A 21,570-nucleotide genomic window follows, 5' to 3' on the forward strand; every position below is an offset into this window, starting at 1 on the left:
CAATGTGTCAGCAGATGTATGAGTACCTCAAACTAAATGATCTGTTGAGTACATCACAGATTGGTTACAGAGAAGAAAAGTCAACTATACAGCCACAGAACTCTTAGTAAGAGACATTTTAGCAGCATTCGAGGACCATGCTCACATATAGGTAACCTTATGTGATCTGAGCAAGGCCTTTGACAGTGTTGACCATTCTGTTTTGCTCTCTAAATCTGAGTACTATGGAATATGTGACAAAAGTTTAAAACTCCTCAAATCATACCTTAATAAAAGGAAGCAATTGGTGAGTTTAGGAAGTCGTTTGTCAAACACACTTGAGGTTCAATATGGAGTGCCACAGGGATCTAAATTAGTACCACTTCTACTCCTTGTGCATATAAATGACTTACCAGGAAACATAGACGTGAAGACATTTACGTATGCAGATGATACAACTTTTCTGTCTGAGAACTATGAATCTGATGACCTTGTTAGTAGTATGAATTTGGCAAAAGAAAAAAGCAATATCATGGTTTAATGTGAATGGTCTACTGTTAAATGAGAAAAAGACCCAGAATATGTGGTCCAGTCTATCAAAGACTGAAAGAATAGAAAAAAAGTAAAATTTTTAGGTATCATACTTGACAATAAACTAACATGGAAATCTCATCTTGAACACACAGTGGTTAGGCTTTCAGTAGTTACATATATGCTGAAGAGACTGATGTACTGTGTGACATTTAAAAATCTAGGGAATCCTTTGCTTTTTTCAATCTGTTTTAAGGTATGGTTTAATACTCTGGGCAAAAAAATAATGAATCAAAGGCACGACTACAATACAAGGATCTGTACTTCTGTTCTTGCCACAAAATAGATTAGCAAAAACTACAAATAGCTTTAAGTACATGGCAATTAAAATATATAAAAATTTGTCTAAACATGACTCCACGGATCGATAGGCCAGAACATCATATGTGTATTATGTCTTCGAAATGATCTTTGTTTTTGTATACTTCCGGGACCCAAGTTCCGGCCTAGCCATCGAACTGTACGTTTGTCATGTCATAAAAGTATTGATGATTAGAAGAGAGAACTGTGGTCATTACCTTACCACCTTGATATCTCCTTTAGTGGTGACCCAGAAGTTTGAATAATCTATTGAACCGAGTACAAAGTGACTACCGCGCCAGCTTCCGCGTTCCGCATGGACCTTTATCCGCTACACAATGGCCTTCTACAACATGCTGCAACAGCAACTAAATTGAAGCATGCCAGCTGTAGTTGGTGCCTGAAGTGAATTTCCGCAGTCCTATAGCCTCGAGAAGCCAGGGACCTCGTCAGATGCAGTGATTTTGAACATGATGCCAGCAGTCTCTGACTCCGGCTTTGTTAGCCCTGAAGTGCTTCAGTTTTCACTGCCCAGCAGTACAAGAAACCACTACACACTGATACTGAACTTTTATGCAAGTACTGTAAATAGTGGGGAGCATAGTTTTCATAATGTGCCACAACAGGACACCTTTTTGAATGTGCAAGCTCCACATGTGTATCACTCTGTGCCGGTTGCACACTACGTGAATGACATTCGCCAGCCTGTTACTCCAAGTGTTCATCAGTGCAGTAATTTGAGCACGTCAGGTTCCACCAAGCTCATCAGTGACTCTGTGATGGACAATTTTGCTGCAGATGTGGAGTACCAATTGCATAATAACCTGTCGAGCAACCGCCGTGACCACTTTGACCTTCCTGCTAATGGATTTCGCTTCCCCTCCAGCTACTATGAATACAGCCAGCACGTTTGCTTCCTCTCTACCGCCCTCATGACGCAGAGTTAACTTTGACTTGCCTACTCCTGCGTCCGCGAGCGGCTGCCCACATTCTTCAACCGCCAGTTCATCGAATCTACCGAAACTTCCGGCATTCAAACCTGCCCACCTGTAATTCTGGTTCAACCTGGTCGAGCAAACTTTCAGTGTCTGTATACTTGATGACAATGCCCATTTCACATGTCTCATGAATCACCTCCATGACTGTGTCGACTTAATTTATGACCTGGTTAAGTCACCTCCTCTGAACAAGAAGTACGCTATGGCTAAACAAGCAATACTGGAACGTGTCTCCAAGACAAAAAGTGAAAACGTTCAACAGCTCGTCTATGAAGAATGCCTCGGCGACAGATCTCCCTCCCAGCTGTGGCGATGCCTTCGACTTCTCGTTGGTGAATGTGACATGCCAAATGCCACGCTCACTGAGATTTGGACGGAAAAGCTGCCTCTGTCTGTCCAAATGGCCATCTCCGCCTATGAAGATAGACCAAATAGTGAACGCTTGCGCACCGCCAACTGAGCTTACTCCACTCTACTACGTGAACGCCATGCCCAGCAGTCTGGCAGCTACACCAGTTTCCAACCACAACCAGGGCCCCAACGTGGACGCCCCCTAAACCTAAGTCTGTCAAGCTCGCCGCACTACCGGCTACTTCATGTCCACACAACAACAGCACATCTGACTCCGCGGAAGATTCTGTGCCGTCACCATCTGACCTCTCGCAGGAGCAGACGTCCACCCATAAATACTGTTTCTTCCATGCAAAATTCGGGGAACAAGCACGCAATTGTAAACTGCCGTGCTCTTACCCAAACTTCAACCGCAGGTAGGCAGCGGCGCCACCTCCTGTGACGTAAACAACAGGCGCCGTCCCACTCTCCATTCTGTGTCCAACACTAATGCTTTGAATGGACGAGTCTATGTCCACGACTTGAACTCTGGCACAAACTTTCTCATCGACACAGGCGCAGATGTTTCCCTACTTCCATCTCGTCTTGCTACCAAAAAGATCCGACTACACAAAACTGTCCTACGTGCTGTAAACTCATCTAGTTAGTCGTGCTTAGGTTCTACTTCATATGCAGTGTCCCTTTCGCCTGAGTGCAACCTGAAGTGGCCCTTCCTGGTGGCTGACATCGATGATCCCATTTTGGGCATTGACTTTCTATGACACCACAAACTGTGGCCTGACCTCATCTACCACCCTACGCAGGAACACATCCTGTGTGCTTCGTCGAGTGTTAATAGTAATGTTAAACAGGTCCACCTGGCTAGCAAGTGTAATAACCCCTCCTCCAAGCTCTTGTCATGGACAAATAAGTGGCTCACGGAGCGTGTCGGGTATACACACCTGCGCTTGGAACAACTTGAGCTACGCTGTTGCCTCAACGACTTAAGTAATGAGTTATCTTCGGCACAGCGGCAGCTTGCAGCAGACGACACCTCGGCAACACACAAGGTTAGTCGGTGCCACTACAGTGTTCTCGCACCAGAGTGCATTTGTGACCGTGTGCCACATAAACTGTACAGAGTCTGCACTCCCGCCAGCTCTAACTGTGTTAATTTGAGTGCACATTCATCCCCCTCCTTGCTTGGGCAGCTAACTTCCCAGGCGCAGACTCATTTACAGATATTTTTCTCTTATTATGAGTATACAAAGACAATGCAGAAGGCGACATATAAGCAGATTTACCAAAGTCTTTATTAGCAAGTTCTGCCATATGGTAGGTACGATAGGCAATAATGTCTCTATCAACAAAACTTCCAAGTCCTGGTATGTTAGGAACTCCTGTACCTCCACGTACAATGGCTACAGTGAGCCAACCATTAACATGGTCGAAAGTATCATTAATGTCAATACTAAAATTAAGTCTACAACCACAGAAAACACAAGGTCCATCGACAAGTGCAGTAGCAGCAACGCTCTTAACTGGTATGTGGTTCTTCTTGTCTCCAGCTGTTGTGGCGAACAGTTGACACTTAGGCAAACTTTTGCCATCCGCGCCACAACCCAGCGTAGCGGCTGCCACACACACTATACCACAGACAGTCGCCTCGTGTACCGCATCGCGCGTTTCTGTGGTTACGGACAGCACCGCCCACAAACTTCGCTTGCAAGATGGACCGCCGACCATGCTGTCTCAAGCCAGAACTCATGAAAGTGGCTCGCGAACAAATACACGATCTCTTAACAGCCGGCATCATCAAACTGTCTGCCATATGCTGGGCCTCACCTATCCACTTCATGACAAAAAGCGACGGCACCTGGCATATGGTTGGCGACTATACTAAGTTGAACTCTCATACTATCATAGTACCTGGTTCCTAACATCGCGGATTTTAACCATGCTCTTGCAGGCGCCAAATATTTCTCGGTAGTGGACTGTAGGAGGGCCTATCATCAAATTCTGATGGCACCAAAGGTATTGAAAAGACAGCTGTTACAACACCTTTCGGCCTTTACCAGTACCGGTTCACGCCCTGTTTACTTGGACGACATTCTTATTTTCAGTCCTACTTTGCAAAAGAACAAGGAACATTTGCAGATGGTTAAAGACACTCTTACTGCTGCCGGTGTTGAACTGAATAATAAGAAGCTCCAGTTGCACCAGACTTCGGTAAGATTCTTAGGCTACATCGTGTCAGCTAAGGGCCTCACTTCTCCCGAGGATAAAATCAAACCTGTTTTGGATTTGCCCCTCACTTGTTTAAGGAGCTCCGCAGGTTCATTGGAACAGTTAACTATTATAGGAAGCACTTGCCTGCCGCAGCTGAGGTTCAGGCTCCCCTAACAGAAGCCCTTGCTGGAAATATATGACCGGTATCCGCTTGGTCCCCTGGACCCCTACCATGGACAAGCTTTTGACAAACTGAAGCACCTACTTGCAAACACAGTGACTGTTGCCCACCCGCATCCGGATCATCATCATCATCATCATCATCATTTAAGACTGATTATGCCTTTCAGCGTTCAGTCTGGAGCATAGCCCCCTTATACAGTTCCTCCATGATCCCCTATTCAGTGCTAACGTTGGTGCCTCTTCTGATGTTAAACCTATTACTTCAAAATCATTCTTAACCGAATCCAGATACCTTCTCCTCAGTCTGCCCTGACTCCTCCTACCCTCTACTGCTGAATCCATGAGTCTCTTGGGTAACCTTGCTTCTCCCATGCGTGTAACATGACCCCACCATCTAAGCCTGTTCGCCCTGACTGCTACATCTATAGAGTTCATTCCCAGTTTTTATTTGATTTCCTCATTGTGGACACCTTCCTGCCATTGTTCCCATCTACTAGTACCTGCAATCATCCTAGCTACTTTCATATCCGTAACCTCAACCTTGTTGATAAGGTAACCTGAATCCACCCAGCTTTCGCTCCCATACAACAAAGTTGGTCGAAAGATTGAACGGTGCACAGATAACTTAGTCTTGGTACTGACTTCCTTCTTGCAGAAGAGAGTAGATCGTAGCTGAGTGCTCACTGCATTAGCTTTGCTACACCTCGCTTCCAGTTCTTTCACTATGTTGCCATCCTGTGAGAATATGCATCCTAAGTACTTGAAACTGTCCACCTGTTCTAACTTTGTTCCTCCTATTTGGCACTCAATCCGTTTATATTTCTTTCCCACTGACATTACTTTCGTTTTGGAGATGCTAATCTTCATACCATAGTCCTTACATTTCTGATCTAGCTCTGAAATATTACTTTGCAAACTTTCAATTGAATCTGCCATCACAACCAAGTCATCCGCATATGCAAGACTGCTTATTTTGTGTCCACATATCTTAATCTCACCCAGCCAGTCTATTGTTTTCAACATATGATCCATAAATAATATGAACAACAGTGGAGACAGGTTGCAGCCTTGTCTTACCCCTGAAACTACTCTGAACCATGAACTCAATTTACCGTCAACTCTAACTGCTGCCTGACTATCCATGTAAAGACCTTTAATTGCTTGCAAAAGTTTGCCTCCTATTCCATAATCTTGTAGAACAGACAATAACTTCCTCCTAGGAACCCGGTCATATGCCTTTTCTAGATCTATAAAGCCTAGATACAATTCCCTGTTCCACTCATAACACTTCTCCATTATTTGCCGTAAGCTAAAGATCTGGTCCTGACAACCTCTAAGAGGCCTAAACTGAGAAGATTTTACCCACAACGCTGATTAAAGAGATACCTCTGTAGTTGTTACAATCTTTTCTGTTTCCATGTTTAAAGATTGGTGTGATTACTGCTTTTGTCCAGTCTGATGGAACCTGTCCCGACTCCCAGGCCATTTCAATTATCCTGTGTAGCCATTTAAGACCTGACATTCCACTGTATTTGATGAGTTCCGACTTAATTTCATCCACCCCAGCCGCTTTATTGCACTGCAATCTATTGACCATTTTTTCCACTTCCTCAAATGTGATCCTATTTCCATCATCATTCCTATCCCATTCTACCTCGAAATCTGAAACATTGCTGACCGCATTTTCACCTACATTGAGCAACTCTTCAAAATATTCCCTCCATCTGCCCAAGGCATCCACAGGATTCACCAGCAGTTTTCCTGACCTGTCCAAAATACTTGTCATTTCCTTCTTACCTCCCTTTCGAAGACTGCTAATTACACTCCAGAATGGTTTTCCAGCAGCTTGACCCATAGTCTCCAACCTGTTTCCAAAGTCTTCCCACGATTTCTTCTTGGATGCTGCAATTATCTGTTTGGCTTTGTTTCTTTCTTCAACATAACTTTCTCTGTCTACCTGGGTTCTGGTATGTAGCCATTTTTGATACGCCTTCTTTTTCCTTTTACAGGCTGCCTTGACTGTATCATTCCACCAAGCTGTTTGCTTCATCCTACTTTTACACACTACTGTTCCAAGACATTCTTTAGCCACTTCTAGTACTGTGTCCCTGTACCTTGTCCATTCCTTTTCCAATGACTGTAATTGACTACATTCAACCAAATGGTACCTTTCTGAGATCGCTGTTATGCTACATTTTTTATTACTGCAGATGCCAGTGATACCACAGTAGGTGCTGTCCTCAGCCAAACCATTGCAGATACTACCTCTCCTTTGCAGTTCTTTTCTAAGGAGCTCAATGGTGCTAAAAAAAAAGTACTCAGCCTTTGATAGGGAGCTCTTGGCAGTTTACGAGACTGTGAAACACTTTCATGCCAAGGTTGAGGGTAGGGACTTCTACATTTTAACCGACCATAAACCTTTGGTTGCTGCTGTAAAGAACCCCATGACTGTCCCTCCACCTAGACGCTTTTGTCATCTGGACTTTATATCACAATTTATCTCTGACATACGATACATCAAGGGTGTAGATAATGTGGTCGCAAATTTTTTGTCTCGTGTTGGTGCTCTCACAACTCTGATAGACCTCTCTAACTTGCCTCAGTTGCAGTCTGCCGACACAAACCTGTTTGATCCAACTTTCCCGGTGTCGTAGGCGAGGTTTGGTGTGAAGAATCAACTGGTATGCTGCGTTCTTTCATACCCGAACCTCTGCAGAGACAAGTGTTCGACAAATTACTCAACCTAGCTCATCCAGGTGTGAGAGCCTCTACCATACTTATTTCAGAGCGCTTCGTCTGGCGCGACATGCTGCGTGACTGCCAAGCCTGGGCCTGTGCCTGCATTCTGTGCTAACAAAATAAAGTTTCACGGCACACATCACCCCCACTAGGCAGCTTCACCACTCCTCCCAGTCACTTCCAGCACGTTCACATTGACTTGGTGGGCCCCCTCATCCTCTCCGAGGGTTACAGATACGTGATATCTATTATAGACAGAACCTCTCATTGGGTGGAAGCTGCCCCGCTACCCAATATTACATCTGAATCAGTGGCACGATCCTTCATAGACACTTGGATTTCACACTTTGGCTGCCCTGTTTACTTGACAACTGACCAAGGCCGTCAATTTGAGTCTGCCTTGTTTTCTGAACTATGTAGGCTGTGCGGCATCAAGAAAATTCATTCAACAGTATACCACCCCGAAAGCAACGGCCTCATGGAACGTTGGCATAGGATGCTTAAGACAGCCCTACATTGCCATGGCCTCCTTTGGACAGAAGCCCTGCCATTCGCCTTACTCGGTTTGCAGACCACTTTCAAGGAAGACCTTAAAGGCTCAGTGGCCGAATTCATCTGCGGCCAGTCCCTTACACTGCCAGGCGAACTTGTTGCTCCTACTCCAGTCGCCAAACCGTCCGAACTGCCATCCTTGGTAGAACGGGTGAGGTTACACTGTAACAAGCTTCAACCCCCACCCCCTTCCAGCCACATTCTGCTGCACACATATGTTCCCAAGGCGCTTGATAATTGCAAATTTGTGTTCCTTCATGATGACACTGTAAAAGCCCCATTACAGTCCCCTTACACAGGCCCATACAGAGTTGTCAAACGAACCAATAACACAATGGACATAGTAATTAAGGGCTCAGTAACGACTGTCTCCCTCAACAGGGTTAAACCCGCTCACACGGAGTTTTCCCCTACCTCACCCACTGCTGAAGAGACCACACTCTCTGGCCACCCTCAGCCTTCTTTCTCTGCTCATGATTCGAGTAAACTCACACCTACACCGGCCCCGTCAATGAGCCCACACTCATTCCGGGGTTTTCCGCCTCCCGGCTCCCATAGCAGAGACCCCAGCTCCCAGGGCTCTAATATAACAGTTCCGTCTTCATGTGACTGCACACCGCGCCGCTCTTCTAACCGGTGCAGCTCGCAGGCTCCTGCCACGCCCACTCAGACCTCACCATCTGACACTCATCCCTCTACTCACAGCACACCACCCTCACCGTGCTACAGTTTCCCCACCCCACCGGCTCAGCATACCTCTCCGTTAGCAGGTGCCACTTATGAGCTCTCTACCCACGTTCATCCTAATGACATTTGTGGTTTATCTGTTGTCGTTAGTGGTGATACCGCATTAGTGCTGCTTGTGTGTGACGATACGTGTGACTCGTTAGGTGGTGTGTCACAATGTGTAGTGAAGTGTTTCAAAATCTCTTGAAGTGCTACGTGTGGCAACCTACATGCTTACATTAGGCCAAGTGGAAAGGTGATCATTAGGTTCCCTGCCGATGACACCCCTCCACACCAGCACTCCCACACTGGCCGACGACTATGACCACCGATGTCGCTTCAAGACTTCAGCATCAGCATTCCAGGATTTGCTCCACGCTCTCCTCCCACACTGCGTGTGCCGTTAGACATGATGGAGGAACTCACTGTAAACCACTTAAAATCTCGCCAACCCCCCCCCCCCCACCTTCATGTACGTACTCCATACTGCTGGGGGGGGGGGGAGGGGGGGCTGTGTGGCATCGATCCATGGACTGATAGGCCAGAACATCATATGTATATCATGTCTTCGAGTTGATCTTTGTTTTTGTCTACTTCTGGGACCTGAGTTCCGGCCTAGCCTTCGACCTGTATGTTTGTCGTGTAATAAAAGTATTGATGATTAGAAGAGAGAACCGTGGTCATTACCTTACCACCTTGATATCTCCTTTAAGTCTATTGTCTGTAATAATGCTGGATGAGAAATAAAGAATCTGAAAGAGAGACGAGGTACTGGCAGAAGTAAAGCTGTGAGGACGGGGCGGGAGTCGTGCTTGCCCGCGAAAGGCAAAGGTCCCGAGTTCGAGTCTTGGTCCGGCACACAGTTTTAATCTGCCAGAAAGTTTCAAAGAATCTGAATCTGAATTATATATTCTCTTCAATAAAACTTTCCCTTCACTTTTGTACATATTTATTTTGTTATCATTGAACAATTTTTCCACACAAGCTAAAACCATTTCCCAATCTTTTGTTTTGTTTAGGCTAGAACACTCATTCGAGCTGCTTGTATAGTCAATGCAAAGCACACTTGCTTCCAAGACATGGTGGTGAATCATATCTGGATCAAATCTGTGCAGTGTTAGTGAAAGTGGCTCTGATACACTGACCAGCTTGAGAGAGGGTTTTAATTATGTTTTCCACTGTCATTTAGGTAAATGAAGGGGGTAGTTCCCAAATTTTGTCTCAGAAAATACCATCCACAAACAGTTAAAATACAAGAACACAAAGAACCAAGTTTACGTGATTCACAGCAGATGGCCTACAGAATTTCTCTCTCTTCAATTAAGTGAGGCAACAGGTAAGGCATCTGGTCACAAAGTGACAATAAAATAAATTTGTCAAATCAAGAAAACAATGGACTTCACATGACAAGATAAATTACAAGAAGCAGAGAGCCTAGGACACCAATTTTTTGATGCCCTTTTATCCTAGCATAAATAACAAATCAATTAATTCTACTTAAATCAACCTACAATGTTGTAAAATTGTGATACAGTGTGGTTACTGGTTGGAACACTGAAGTTTTGTGTTAACAAAATACAGTATTTTTAAATGGCTTCAGTGGTAATGTGATAATATAGAACCTCATAACAGCCAACAATGGCAAGCATAGCCCTGGTTTACATTGCTTAATGTATAACTGGCAACAATTTTTTGTCAAAGCTTTATAAATTCAACAGTGTTCACAATTTACTTCAACTTAAGTTTCCCCATGAGTGATAAGCATATGGTAGTATGCAAGATTGGACAGACACAACTAATCAAATGCAAACCAAGCTCTTTTATCATCTCATATGCTGACTACACTAAAATTGGTATATTCATCAAAAGCACAACAATAAATTGCACTGGGATGTAAGAAACAAATGATTAAACAATTTGTATCATATAGAACTTTGAAAATACAGTATTACCAAATCATATTCTTGATTTTCCTACTTTTATAAAGCATACAGTTTTATAGAAAACTATATTATTTACTAAAGTATTTCGATTATAAAATTTTATTTCTGGCGTAATTATTGGCTTTTACAGAATATTTGAGAGAATTTTTTGCACCCAAAAATCTGCTCATAAAATAGAAGCCAGGAAATAAGGTTGTTAAATAAAATTGAATTAATAGGGAAACAAAAGAATGTCATTTGTTAATTGATAAAAACATTACCTAAAATTTCTGTTTCCAATATGATTATTGACAGTTTAATCGAGCTATTTTTTGTCAATTTGTAAAAAAGGTGTATAAAGTGAATCTATATATAAGTGTAATGGACAAATGAGGGTTGAAGAACCAATGTTAATCTACAAAAATTTGACACTCATAAACCTGTGTTGAAGTAAAATCTCTGTGAGTCGAAGTTACTTGCAAGCCTCCTATTATATATCAACACTATAGTAGTTTAAACCATAAATTGCCCACAACTATTTCAGTGCAGTTATTGAAATAAATGACTGTTCAAAGTACTTAAATTAAATATCTGCAGTATCATGTACATTAATAATAAAAATTTGCTAGCATTGGTTGTTACCTATGATGAAATGAAGCAAAGAAAGATCTCATATGAGACTTACTGGTCAGTATCTTTACAGGCTGACTGAAAAACAAAAAATGCTGGCCAGATGCTCACTAACAAAATAGATATGGTATTTGAACTATTTATTTAATTTTAATGCACTAAAACATAGATTTGTGTTGTGACTCTACTTTCTTGCTATACAGGATTATTCACATGCTCACTCATCAAAAGTGCATCAAGTCTCATTTTATGAGAATCAGAGAGGTGATCTACGTACAAATCATAGGAGTTTACATGTTCTAAAGAGCTTGTATACACAAAGCATTATCCACTCATGATCTATTGTATTCCAAACTTGTTTTGAGCTTATTTTATTCTACTCATAACTCACAATTTGGTATGTGTCTCACTTACACACATGCAGATTTCAGACCAGGACATTCCATTTTGGAAATCATTAGGGAATTCAATATTTTGAGAGACACAGTGTCAAGAGTGTGCTGAGAATATCACATTTCAGGCGTTATCTCTCACCATGGAAAACACAGTGGCTGATGGCTTTCATATAATGACTGAGAGCAGCGGCATTTATGTAGTGTTGTGAGTGCTAACAGACAAGCAACACAGTGTGAAATGACTACAGAGAACAATGTGGGATATACCATGAATGTATTCATTAGGACAATGTGGCAAAATTTGGTGTTAAAGGGCTATGGCAGCAGACGACCAACACGAGAGCCTTTGATAACAGCACATCACCTGCAGTGCATCTCCTGGGCTTGTGACTATTTCCATTGGACTGTAGATAACTGGAAAACCATGGCCTGGTCAGCTGAGTCCCAATTTCAGCTGGTAAGAGCTGATGGTAGGGTTTGAGTCTGGCATAGCCCCGCTGAAGCCATGGATCCAAGTTATCAACAGAGCACTGTGCAAGCTGGTGGTATGATCAATAATGGTGTGGGCTGTGCTTACATGGAATGGACTGGGTTGTCTGGTCCAATTAAACTGATTGGTGACTGGAAATGGCTATTTTTGGCTACTTGGAGACCATTTGCAGCCATTCATGGACTCCATGTTCCCAAGAAATTCAGAAATTTTTATGGATAACAATGTGCCACATCACCAAGCCACAACTGTACGCATTTGGTTAGAAGACCATTCTGGACAATTCAAGTGAATGATTTGACCACCCAGATCACCCAATATGAATCCCATCAAATATTTATGGGACATAATTGAGAGGAGGGAGATGGTGGGTGGGTGCACGGCACTCTTGCACGTGGGCCGACCACAAAGGAATGATCCATGGGGTGCAGAATTAGAAGCAGGATTGGAACAGAGATGGAGAAGGACATTCTGTAGGTTGGTTTGGTGATGGAACACTACTTTGTGTAATGTGGGTAAGATTTTGTTTAGGATATTCCTCATCTCAGGCATGATGAGAGGTAGGCAAAGCCCTTGTGAAGGATGTGGTTGAGCTTTCAAGGCCAGGGTGACACTGAGTAATCAGAGGAGGACTGGTTGGTTAAGAGGTTTTGTAATATTAGAAGAGGATATGGCATAGAAGATCTGTTTATGAATGTGCAGAATGGGATACTGTCTTTCAGTAAAGGCTGTGGTAAAGTTATTGGTATATTTCAACAACTCCAATTTTCTGGCACAGAGGCAGTATGTACAGGTGGTGAGGCTGTAAGGAAGGACTTTTAAACACAGAACAGGTGTCGGCCATCAGTGTTGGGGTGCTGTTGGTAGTTGATGTGCTTGATAGAAACTTATGTATTTATGGAGCCATATGAGAGGCGGAGATTGACATCCAGGAAGGTGGCTCATTGAGCAGAGTAGGACCAGGTGAAGTGGATTTGGGAGTAGTTTTTGAGGTTATGGAAGAAAGAGCAAAGATCATCCATGCCACAAATCCATATCATGAAATGTTGTCATTGAATATGAGTCACACAAGGGGTTTTATGTGTTGACTGGATAAGAAGGATTCCTCCTGATGGTTCATAAATAAGTTGGCAAAGGATGGTGTCATATGAGTGCTCACGACAGTACCATGGGCCCGTTTATACATTTGGCATTCAAAAGTGAAATAATTTTGGGTCAGAGTTTGGTTGGCTCTGAGAATCAGGAACGAGGTGGTGGGTTTTGTATCAGGAACACACTGGGAGAGGGAGATGTTGGTGCACTAGGGTGTCACATCCACAGTGGCCAATAAATACCCTGGCAGAAATGGGACACGAACTTTGGAAAGGTGGTGAACCGTGTCTGAATGTATGATAGGAGTCTATGGGCAGTAGTTTGGAGGTATTGGTCAACAAAGGCAGAAGTTCGTTTTGTGCGAGCATTATACCCAGTTACAATGGGACACCCAATAGAAAGACCTGTGGGGTTGGGCTTATGGAGTCTGGGGAGTAGGTAAACTACAGAAGTGCAGGTTTTATTGGTGTGTGGTGTGAGGAGGAATATGGAATCATGTGTCAGGTTTTGGTATGGAACTAAGGTCTTCAGGAGCTGCTGGAGGTCGTATTTGACTTCTGGGATGGGCTCATGGTTGCAAGGTTTGTACGCAGAGGTGTCAGCAAGTTAAGAGAGACCCTCAATGGCATAGTCAGTATGATTCATGGCCACTGTGGTGGAGCCTTTGTCTGTGGAAAGGACATTAAGATCTGGATTGGTTTCAGCTGTGTAATCCACAGAAATGACATTGGATGCACTGGGAAGTATCTAGGAAAGGAAGATGAGGATAAGTTAGAAGTGAGGAATTCCTGAAAGACTACTGTTCTAAACAAAGTTCTCTGTGGGGTTTTGGTTGGCTGTTGTCAGTGAAGCGTGAGGTGAAAAAATGTTTTCATTGCAGAGAATGAGTAAAGGAAAGATAGTCCTTTACAAAGTCTAGCATGGTAGAAACTGGATTTTTCACTAAAGGTGAGACCTTTAGAATGTACTGACACTTCTACAGGAGTCAGAGTTTTGGCAGCATGGTTCATAACAGTGTTATGGGATGGGTGCTCAGGAGCAGCGTGTTTCATGGAGGATGGAGGAGGTTTTGGGGAATGTGGAAGGTGGAATAAGTCAGTGAGGCATGGTGGGCCTCAAAACCCTCACCATAACCAAGCAAGGGGCACAAAAAATATATAATTACTTCGCATCATCTGTTTCACAAAAGTTTACAAAATTTAATTTGAAAAATGAGACTCCACTGATTTCACAATTGCTCAGTTTTTTTTTTTTTTTTTTTTTTTTAGACAAGTGAAAAATTACTCTAAGTTGTCATTTGTCAAGTGGGTGCTAGTTTCTTATTTGTTAATTTTCATTACGTGTAAAATTCATTTGCATATACACGGAGGTGACAAAAGTCATGGGATACTCCCTTATATCATGTTGGACCTTCTTTTGCCTGGCATAGTGCAGCAGCTTGACACGGCAAGAAGTTAACAAGTCATTGGAAGTCCCCTCCAGAAATACTGAGTCATGCTGCCTCTATATCTGTCCATAACTGCGAGAGGGTTGCCACTGCAGGGTGTTGTGCACAAACTGACCTCTCAGTCATGTGCCATAATCATTTGATGATATTCATGTTAGGTGATCTGTGTGGACAAATCATTTGCTTGAACTGTCCAGAATGTTCTTCAAACCAATTGCAAATGACTGTTGCCTGGTGACAGGACATCATTATTTGGAACATGAAGTCCATGAATGGCTGCAAATGGCCTCCAAGTAGCCAAAAATAATGATTTGCCAGTCAATGATTGGTTCAGTTGGAACAGATGTCTCAATCCATTTCATGTAAACACAGGCCACATCATGATGGAGCCATCACCACATTGCATAGTGCCTTGTTGTCAACTTGGGTCCAGAGCTTTGTGGGGTCTATGCCACACTTGAATCCTCCCATCAGCTCTTACCAACTGAAATTGGGACCCATCTGGCCAGGCAATTGTTTTTGAGTCATTTGAGGTCAAACTGATACTATCATGAGCCCAGGAGAGGTGCTGCAGGCGATGTCGTGCTGCTAGCGAAGGCACTCGTGTTAGTTGACTGCTGCCATGGCCAATTAATGACAAATTTTGCCACACTGTCCTAACAGATATGTTTATGATACATCCCACATTGGTTTCTGTGGTTGTTTTCTATATTGTTGCTTGCCTCTTAGCTCTGACAACTCTACACAAATGTCACTGCTCTCAGTCATTAAGTGAAGGTCGTCAGCGACTGCATTGCCTATGGTGGGAGGTAATACCTGAAATGTAGCATTCTTGGCGCATTCTTGATACTGTGGATCTCAGAATATAGAATTTCCTACTGATTTACAAAATGGAATGTTCCATGTGTCTAGCTCCAACTATCATTCCACATTAAAAGGCTGTTAATTACTGTTGTGCAGCCGTGATCTCACTGGAACCTTCTCACTTCAATCACCTGGGTACAAACGATAGTTCCACCAATGAACTGACCTTTTATTCCTTGTGTACACAACACTACCACCATCTGTATATTTGGATATCACTATCCCATGTCTTTTGTCAACTCAGTATATAAATTGACCCAAAGAGACTAGCACATCTTAATGCATTATCTTCCAGTAAGTTATAAGTGTTTCTATCAACACAGTGATAGCAGTTAAACTAATTTGCTCCAAGGAATGCAATTCACAGTGTCTCATTGTTTTGCATGTTGATGAATTCCAGCTGTACTGCTTCTGATTCATTTTCAGGCAAAATGGCTAAAGGGTTGTGGGAGGGAATGAGAGATTATTAAAATGAAAATAAATTTACAAGAAGAAATGGTGAGGGGAGGGGGGCACCATCAGATCAATGATAGGCTGCCTGTGGGACCTGGTATGTACATGTCTGCTGTAACTGCTGGTACAGCTTCCTCAGATGGTGCTCAGGACGATGTTCCAACTGTTAAAGGGCACAAGTTTCTATTGCAGTCATGACATTCAGAAAGTTGTGGTCACAGAGTACAAGGATTTTGTGAAAGGAGTGAAGGCTGTTGGGTATGTTTTGAGTTTGGATTGTATGCTTATGAAGGCCCAGGTTGGTGAGGATGAGGGACTGATGGAACTGGAAAAGGTGGAGGTTCTTTCGGTAGGATGGGTGACAGTCGAAGATGCCAATTTTAATAGTATGCCCATTATGTGGGATTCTATGTGCCAGAAAAGATTTCAGAAATAGGATGTGATATTGGAGTTCTGCCAGTGCAAAGGACCGTTTTTGAAAGTGATGGAGGTAGAATGAGCAGACATTCATGGTTGTATGGTAAGGAGACAAAAAGGGCACTAAAAGAAGTTAAAAAAGGTTGAAAATAAGAAGGTGAAAACTAATGGTAGAAGTGATACAACAGGAATATGTGTTAGGTGCTGTATAGAGAGATATGTAGCCAAAATTGCCTTTATTTGATGAAATACTGAAAAACATTTAAGTATCATGCATGTATTGAGTTAAAGAAATTATAGCAGGAAATACCTTATGATTTTAGGTACCACTAAACAGTATGCAGAGTAATGATCATTAACAGAGCACAATGGAATTAGGAAATATATGAAACAAATCAAAGGCATCTGTCTGGGAGTGTTTCAGTTTTTATGATTACATGCAAAATTGTCTGAAAATTTGGATCTGGAGGATGTTGTTGTTGGGTTATGGCCACAGAATAATGCAAGCTACTGTATGATGAACAGACATAGATTCACAGCAGATATATAGGTAATACGCATGCAAAAGAACAGAGAGAATGAAATAAGATACCGTAAGTTGGGAGGAAGCAATGAACAGTGCTATAACCACATTAGAGAATTTTTTCCATTAGACTGAATTAGTTTTTATTGTTTACCTGAAGCTGCTACTTCCGCAACTGGCTTCTGTTGTTCATGGGCCATGAATCCAACTACCGAGAAGATGACAAAACCAGCAAAGACACTAGTACTTGAATTCACAGAACAGACAATAAGTGCATCCCTGAAAAAATAAGTATTTTGAAGAAAATAAAGTAATCAGTGCTCTGAACACAATGACGCATTTTCCAAAAATATTCCATTGTCACAGTTTTTTTTATTAAAAATTGATAAGTATTATAAATTTCTTTCTCCCTGAATTAATTCTTGGATGTGTCTACTGTCTGCAAATCATACACTGTCATTTATATCGGTATATACAGGGTGTTACTAAAAGGTACAGCCAAACTTTTAGGAAACATTCCTCACACACAAATAAAGAAAAGATGTTATGTGGACATGTGTCCGGAAACACTTAATTTCTATGTTAGAGCTCATTTTAGTTTCGTCAGTATGTACTGTACTTCCTCGATTCACCACCAGTTGGCCCAATTGAAGGAAGGTAATGTTGACTTCGGTGCTTGTATTGACATGCGACTCATTGCTCTACAGTACTAGCATCAAGCACATCAGTACGTAGCATCAACAGGTTAGTGTTCATCACGAACGTGGTTTTGCAGTCAGTGCAATGTTTACAAATGCAGAGTTGGCAGATGCCCATTTGATGTATGGATTAGCATGGAGCAATAGCCATGGCGCAGTACATTTGTATCGAGACAGATTTCCAGAATGGAGGTGTCCTGACACGAAGACGTTCGAAGCAATTGATCGGCGTCTTAGGGAGCATGGAACATTCCAGCCTATGACTCGCAACTGGGGAAGACCTAGAACGACGAGGACACCTGCAATGGACGAGGCAATTCTTCATGCAGTTGATGATAACCCTAATGTCAGCGTCAGAGAAGTTGCTGCTGTACAAGGTAACACTGACCACGTCACTGTATGGAGAGTGCTACAGGAGAACCAGTTGTTTCTGTACCATGTACAGCGTGTGCAGGCACTATCAGCAGATGATTGGCCTCCACGGGTACACTTCTGCGAATGGTTCATCCAACAATGTGTCAATCCCCATTTCAGTGCAAATGTTCTCTTTACAGATGAGACTTCATTCCAACATGATCAAATTGTAAATTTTCTCAGTCAACATGTGTGGGCTGATGAGAATCCGCACGCAATTGTGCAATCACGTCATCAACACAGATTTTCTGTGATCGTTTGGGCAGGCATTGTTGGTGATGTCTTGATTGGGCCCCATGTTCTTCCACCTACGCTCAATGGAGCACATTATCATGATTTCATATGGGATACTCTACCTGTGCTGCTGGAACATGTGCCTTTACAAGTACGACACAACATATGGTTCATGCACGATGGAGCCCCTGCACATTTCAGCCGAAGTGTTCATATGCTTCTCAACAACAGATTCGGTAGCCAATGGATTGGTAGAGGCAGACCAATTCCATGGCCTGCATGCTCTCCTGACCTCAACCCTCTTGACTTTCATTTATGGGGGCATTTTAAAGCTCTTGTCTACACAACCCCGGTACCAAATGTAGAGACTCTTCGTGCTCGTATTGTGGACGGCTGTGATATAATACGCCATTCTCAAGGGCTGCATCAGCGCATCAGGGATTCCATGCGACGGAGGGTGGATGCACGTATCCTCGCTAACAGAGGACATTTTGAACATTTTCTGTAACAAAGTGTTTGAAGTCGCGCTGGTACGTTCTGTTGCTGTGTGTTTCCATTCCATGATTAATGTGATTTGAAGAGAAGTAATAAAATGAGCTCTAACATGGAAAATAAGCGTTTCAGGACACATATCCACATCACATATTTTCTTTCTTTGTGTGTGAGGAATGTTTCCTGAAAGTTTGGCCGTACCTTTTTTTAACACCCTGTATATTAAAGAATTACAATGTTACAAGCAATCAGCCAAGCATGATATCTTTACATATTACAACAAAATGAACTTAATCCTACATCAAATCTGATGACCACAGATGTGGAATATTTCATAAGTACAATGTGAAGAATGTAATTTAAAAATGTAGTAAGTAGTAAAAACTGTGTGACTGTACATCTACATTATTTAAAAAACCTTAAATGTTGTGCATGGTGAAGAGTTGTTGGGACAGCATGTATAATGTGAACCATGGAATGTTGCTATGCTCTGTAGACTAAACTGTGGTCTGTTACATCATGACATTCTACTTACGCTATTAAAATGAGCCATGTGTGAAGACTTAAGCCAAAGGAGCCTGGATGTATTGTAAACCAGGCAGGTAACAATAAAACATTATTTCATTGTGAGATTACAAATATTGCATCTGAATGGCAGAATAGATGAAAGAGCTGGATTACAAATATCCAGAGCATTGCTACAGATGTGCCATTATTGATCTTCACAGATCACTAGAATTTGCTGCACCATGAACTGCATGCACATTCTTTTGTACAGGAGCTGTGGGTTTGTTGACAATAAAATTAATACTTATTACATTTGATAGTAATATAATTATTATTTTAAACATTTCAGGGGTTAGATTATCAAAATAATGGTTTTGGGGACTAAGAATAGGAAACTTTTCCTAACCCTGAAGTTTTAAAAGTGGGGGCTAGACTTATTTGCAGTTTACATGACAGTGTTTTTTCAAACTATTCAAACTAATGTTTATATTTTCTATTTTGCTGTCATTCATTACACCAACCAGAAATTTGGTCTAAGTCATCTTGTATCTTCCTACAGCCACTCAACAGTGACACCTTCCCATTCACCACATCATCATCAGCAGACAGCTGCAGATTGCTGGTCATTCTGTCCATCAGATCATTTCTGTATGTACAGAATAAGAGCAGTCCTATCACACTTCCCTGGGGCTCTCCTAATGACATCATTGCCTGTGATGAGCACTTGGCATTGAGGACAATGTACTGTGTTCTATTACTTACAAACTCGCTTATCTGGGAACCTAGTATGTATGCACATACTCTTGATAACAATCTGCAGCCCGGATACACGCATGCACACACACACACACACACACACACACACACACACACACACACACACACACACACACACACACACACACACACACATTTTTCCAGATCATGTCCTGATGTTGCAGCTTGATTGGAACTGGTCAGATGGCAGTATTTGGAAAAAAGAAGATCTTGGAGTGCACTCCATGATGAAGAACATGAAGTGTACAACACTCAATATATCTGCCTCCATGTTCTTTAATTCTTACTCTATACACTGTCAAGGAAGATCAGACTCTCGTGGCTATTAGGGAAGCAGAATGTAATGCTTCAGCTGACCAAAAATATAGATTGGTGAAAAAAGCAACAAGACAAACATATAAAATGAATCCACTATATTGTTTTGGAATCAGGTGTTCTTTCAAGGGCTATGATGGTGACCAAAAGTACAAGAAATGAATGCCAATGGGGCAATGATGTAGCTATTTGAGACCAGCAAGTCAGTCATGTAGATAATACTTGAAGAACAAAGTAGCAGAACTGTATGTTATACTGAACTAGGAAAGTATATGAGGTGAGATTTGTGAACAGTTCATAAGCTTAAGAAATATGTAGATGAGGATGGGTACAGAAGAGGCAAGATGAGTCAAGGAGACATGCAAGGTGAGTAAGGTTACCAACACATTTACCATATGAGTGTAATGAAGATGTTGTACACACTTACACAGCTGAATGTAATGGTACATGGAACAGGTATACAAATAGTTGAGGAGGTAGAACACACTGCAAAGTAATTGCTGTTCTGGTGAAGGGTTTGTTTAACTGTAGGAAAACTACTCTTATTTGCATACACAATTTATTTATGGTGATTGATTCTGAATGATAATAGGTCAGTGGTTGCCTCTCTTTTATTTTAATTATTTGTTATAGGAAGGAAATAGATGAGTGGTAATGCTAGTTTGAACTTGATGTTACAAAAGTGTAAGGACAAATGAAGATATTATGCAAGATACATAAAATACTTCCAAAAGGATAGTACACATTTCAGGACAAAAGGAAGTGGTAATCACAGTCCTTCCAAAAGGACAGTACACATTCCAGAACAGAAAGAAGTGGAAATCACAGTCCTTACACCATACATGACTATTTATTTTATTGTTTTCATTGATGATAAAATAAGAAATGACCTCTTAACTGTGTTATTTATTTTGGTGTTCAGATTGCACTGTGAATGACTTCTCTATCATAAGATCCCATCTTAGAGTATCTGTGAAGAACAGTTTGGGTAATCAAGAATCAGCAAGTTAAACCTCTCTCAAGAAATGAAAAAAAATTAAAGCCTCCACAGATTCTAGAATAAAATCCAATGTGTATCATGATCACCACTAAGTTCAATAACTAGTCGCCATCTCAGCCTCATTTCGATTACAGACATTGCCCCTATTGATGAGTGTGACCACAAGTCTACATTGAGTTTCTTACTTTCCAATGGGTCTGGGTGCCACTACTAGCATTCCTCCATTATAGAGATTGACATAATCAATGGCAGAATATATAAATTCCTTGATTT

General features: G+C 42.0%; 1 protein-coding gene across 2 annotated transcripts in view; it reads right to left on the bottom strand.

Annotated features, from left to right (window-relative positions):
* Positions 1-21,570, bottom strand: part of LOC126184570 (sodium- and chloride-dependent GABA transporter 1) — a 382,301-nt gene that overhangs the window by 41,990 nt on the left and 318,741 nt on the right. For both annotated transcript variants that reach the window (XM_049926999.1, XM_049926998.1), the window contains exon 8: positions 17,015-17,139. In XM_049926999.1, the coding sequence (XP_049782956.1) occupies positions 17,015-17,139 (125 nt within the window). The remainder of the gene's footprint in view (positions 1-17,014; positions 17,140-21,570) is intronic.

The sequence above is a fragment of the Schistocerca cancellata genome, chromosome 4, assembly GCF_023864275.1.
Source record: "Schistocerca cancellata isolate TAMUIC-IGC-003103 chromosome 4, iqSchCanc2.1, whole genome shotgun sequence".
Taxonomy (NCBI): domain Eukaryota; kingdom Metazoa; phylum Arthropoda; class Insecta; order Orthoptera; family Acrididae; genus Schistocerca; species Schistocerca cancellata.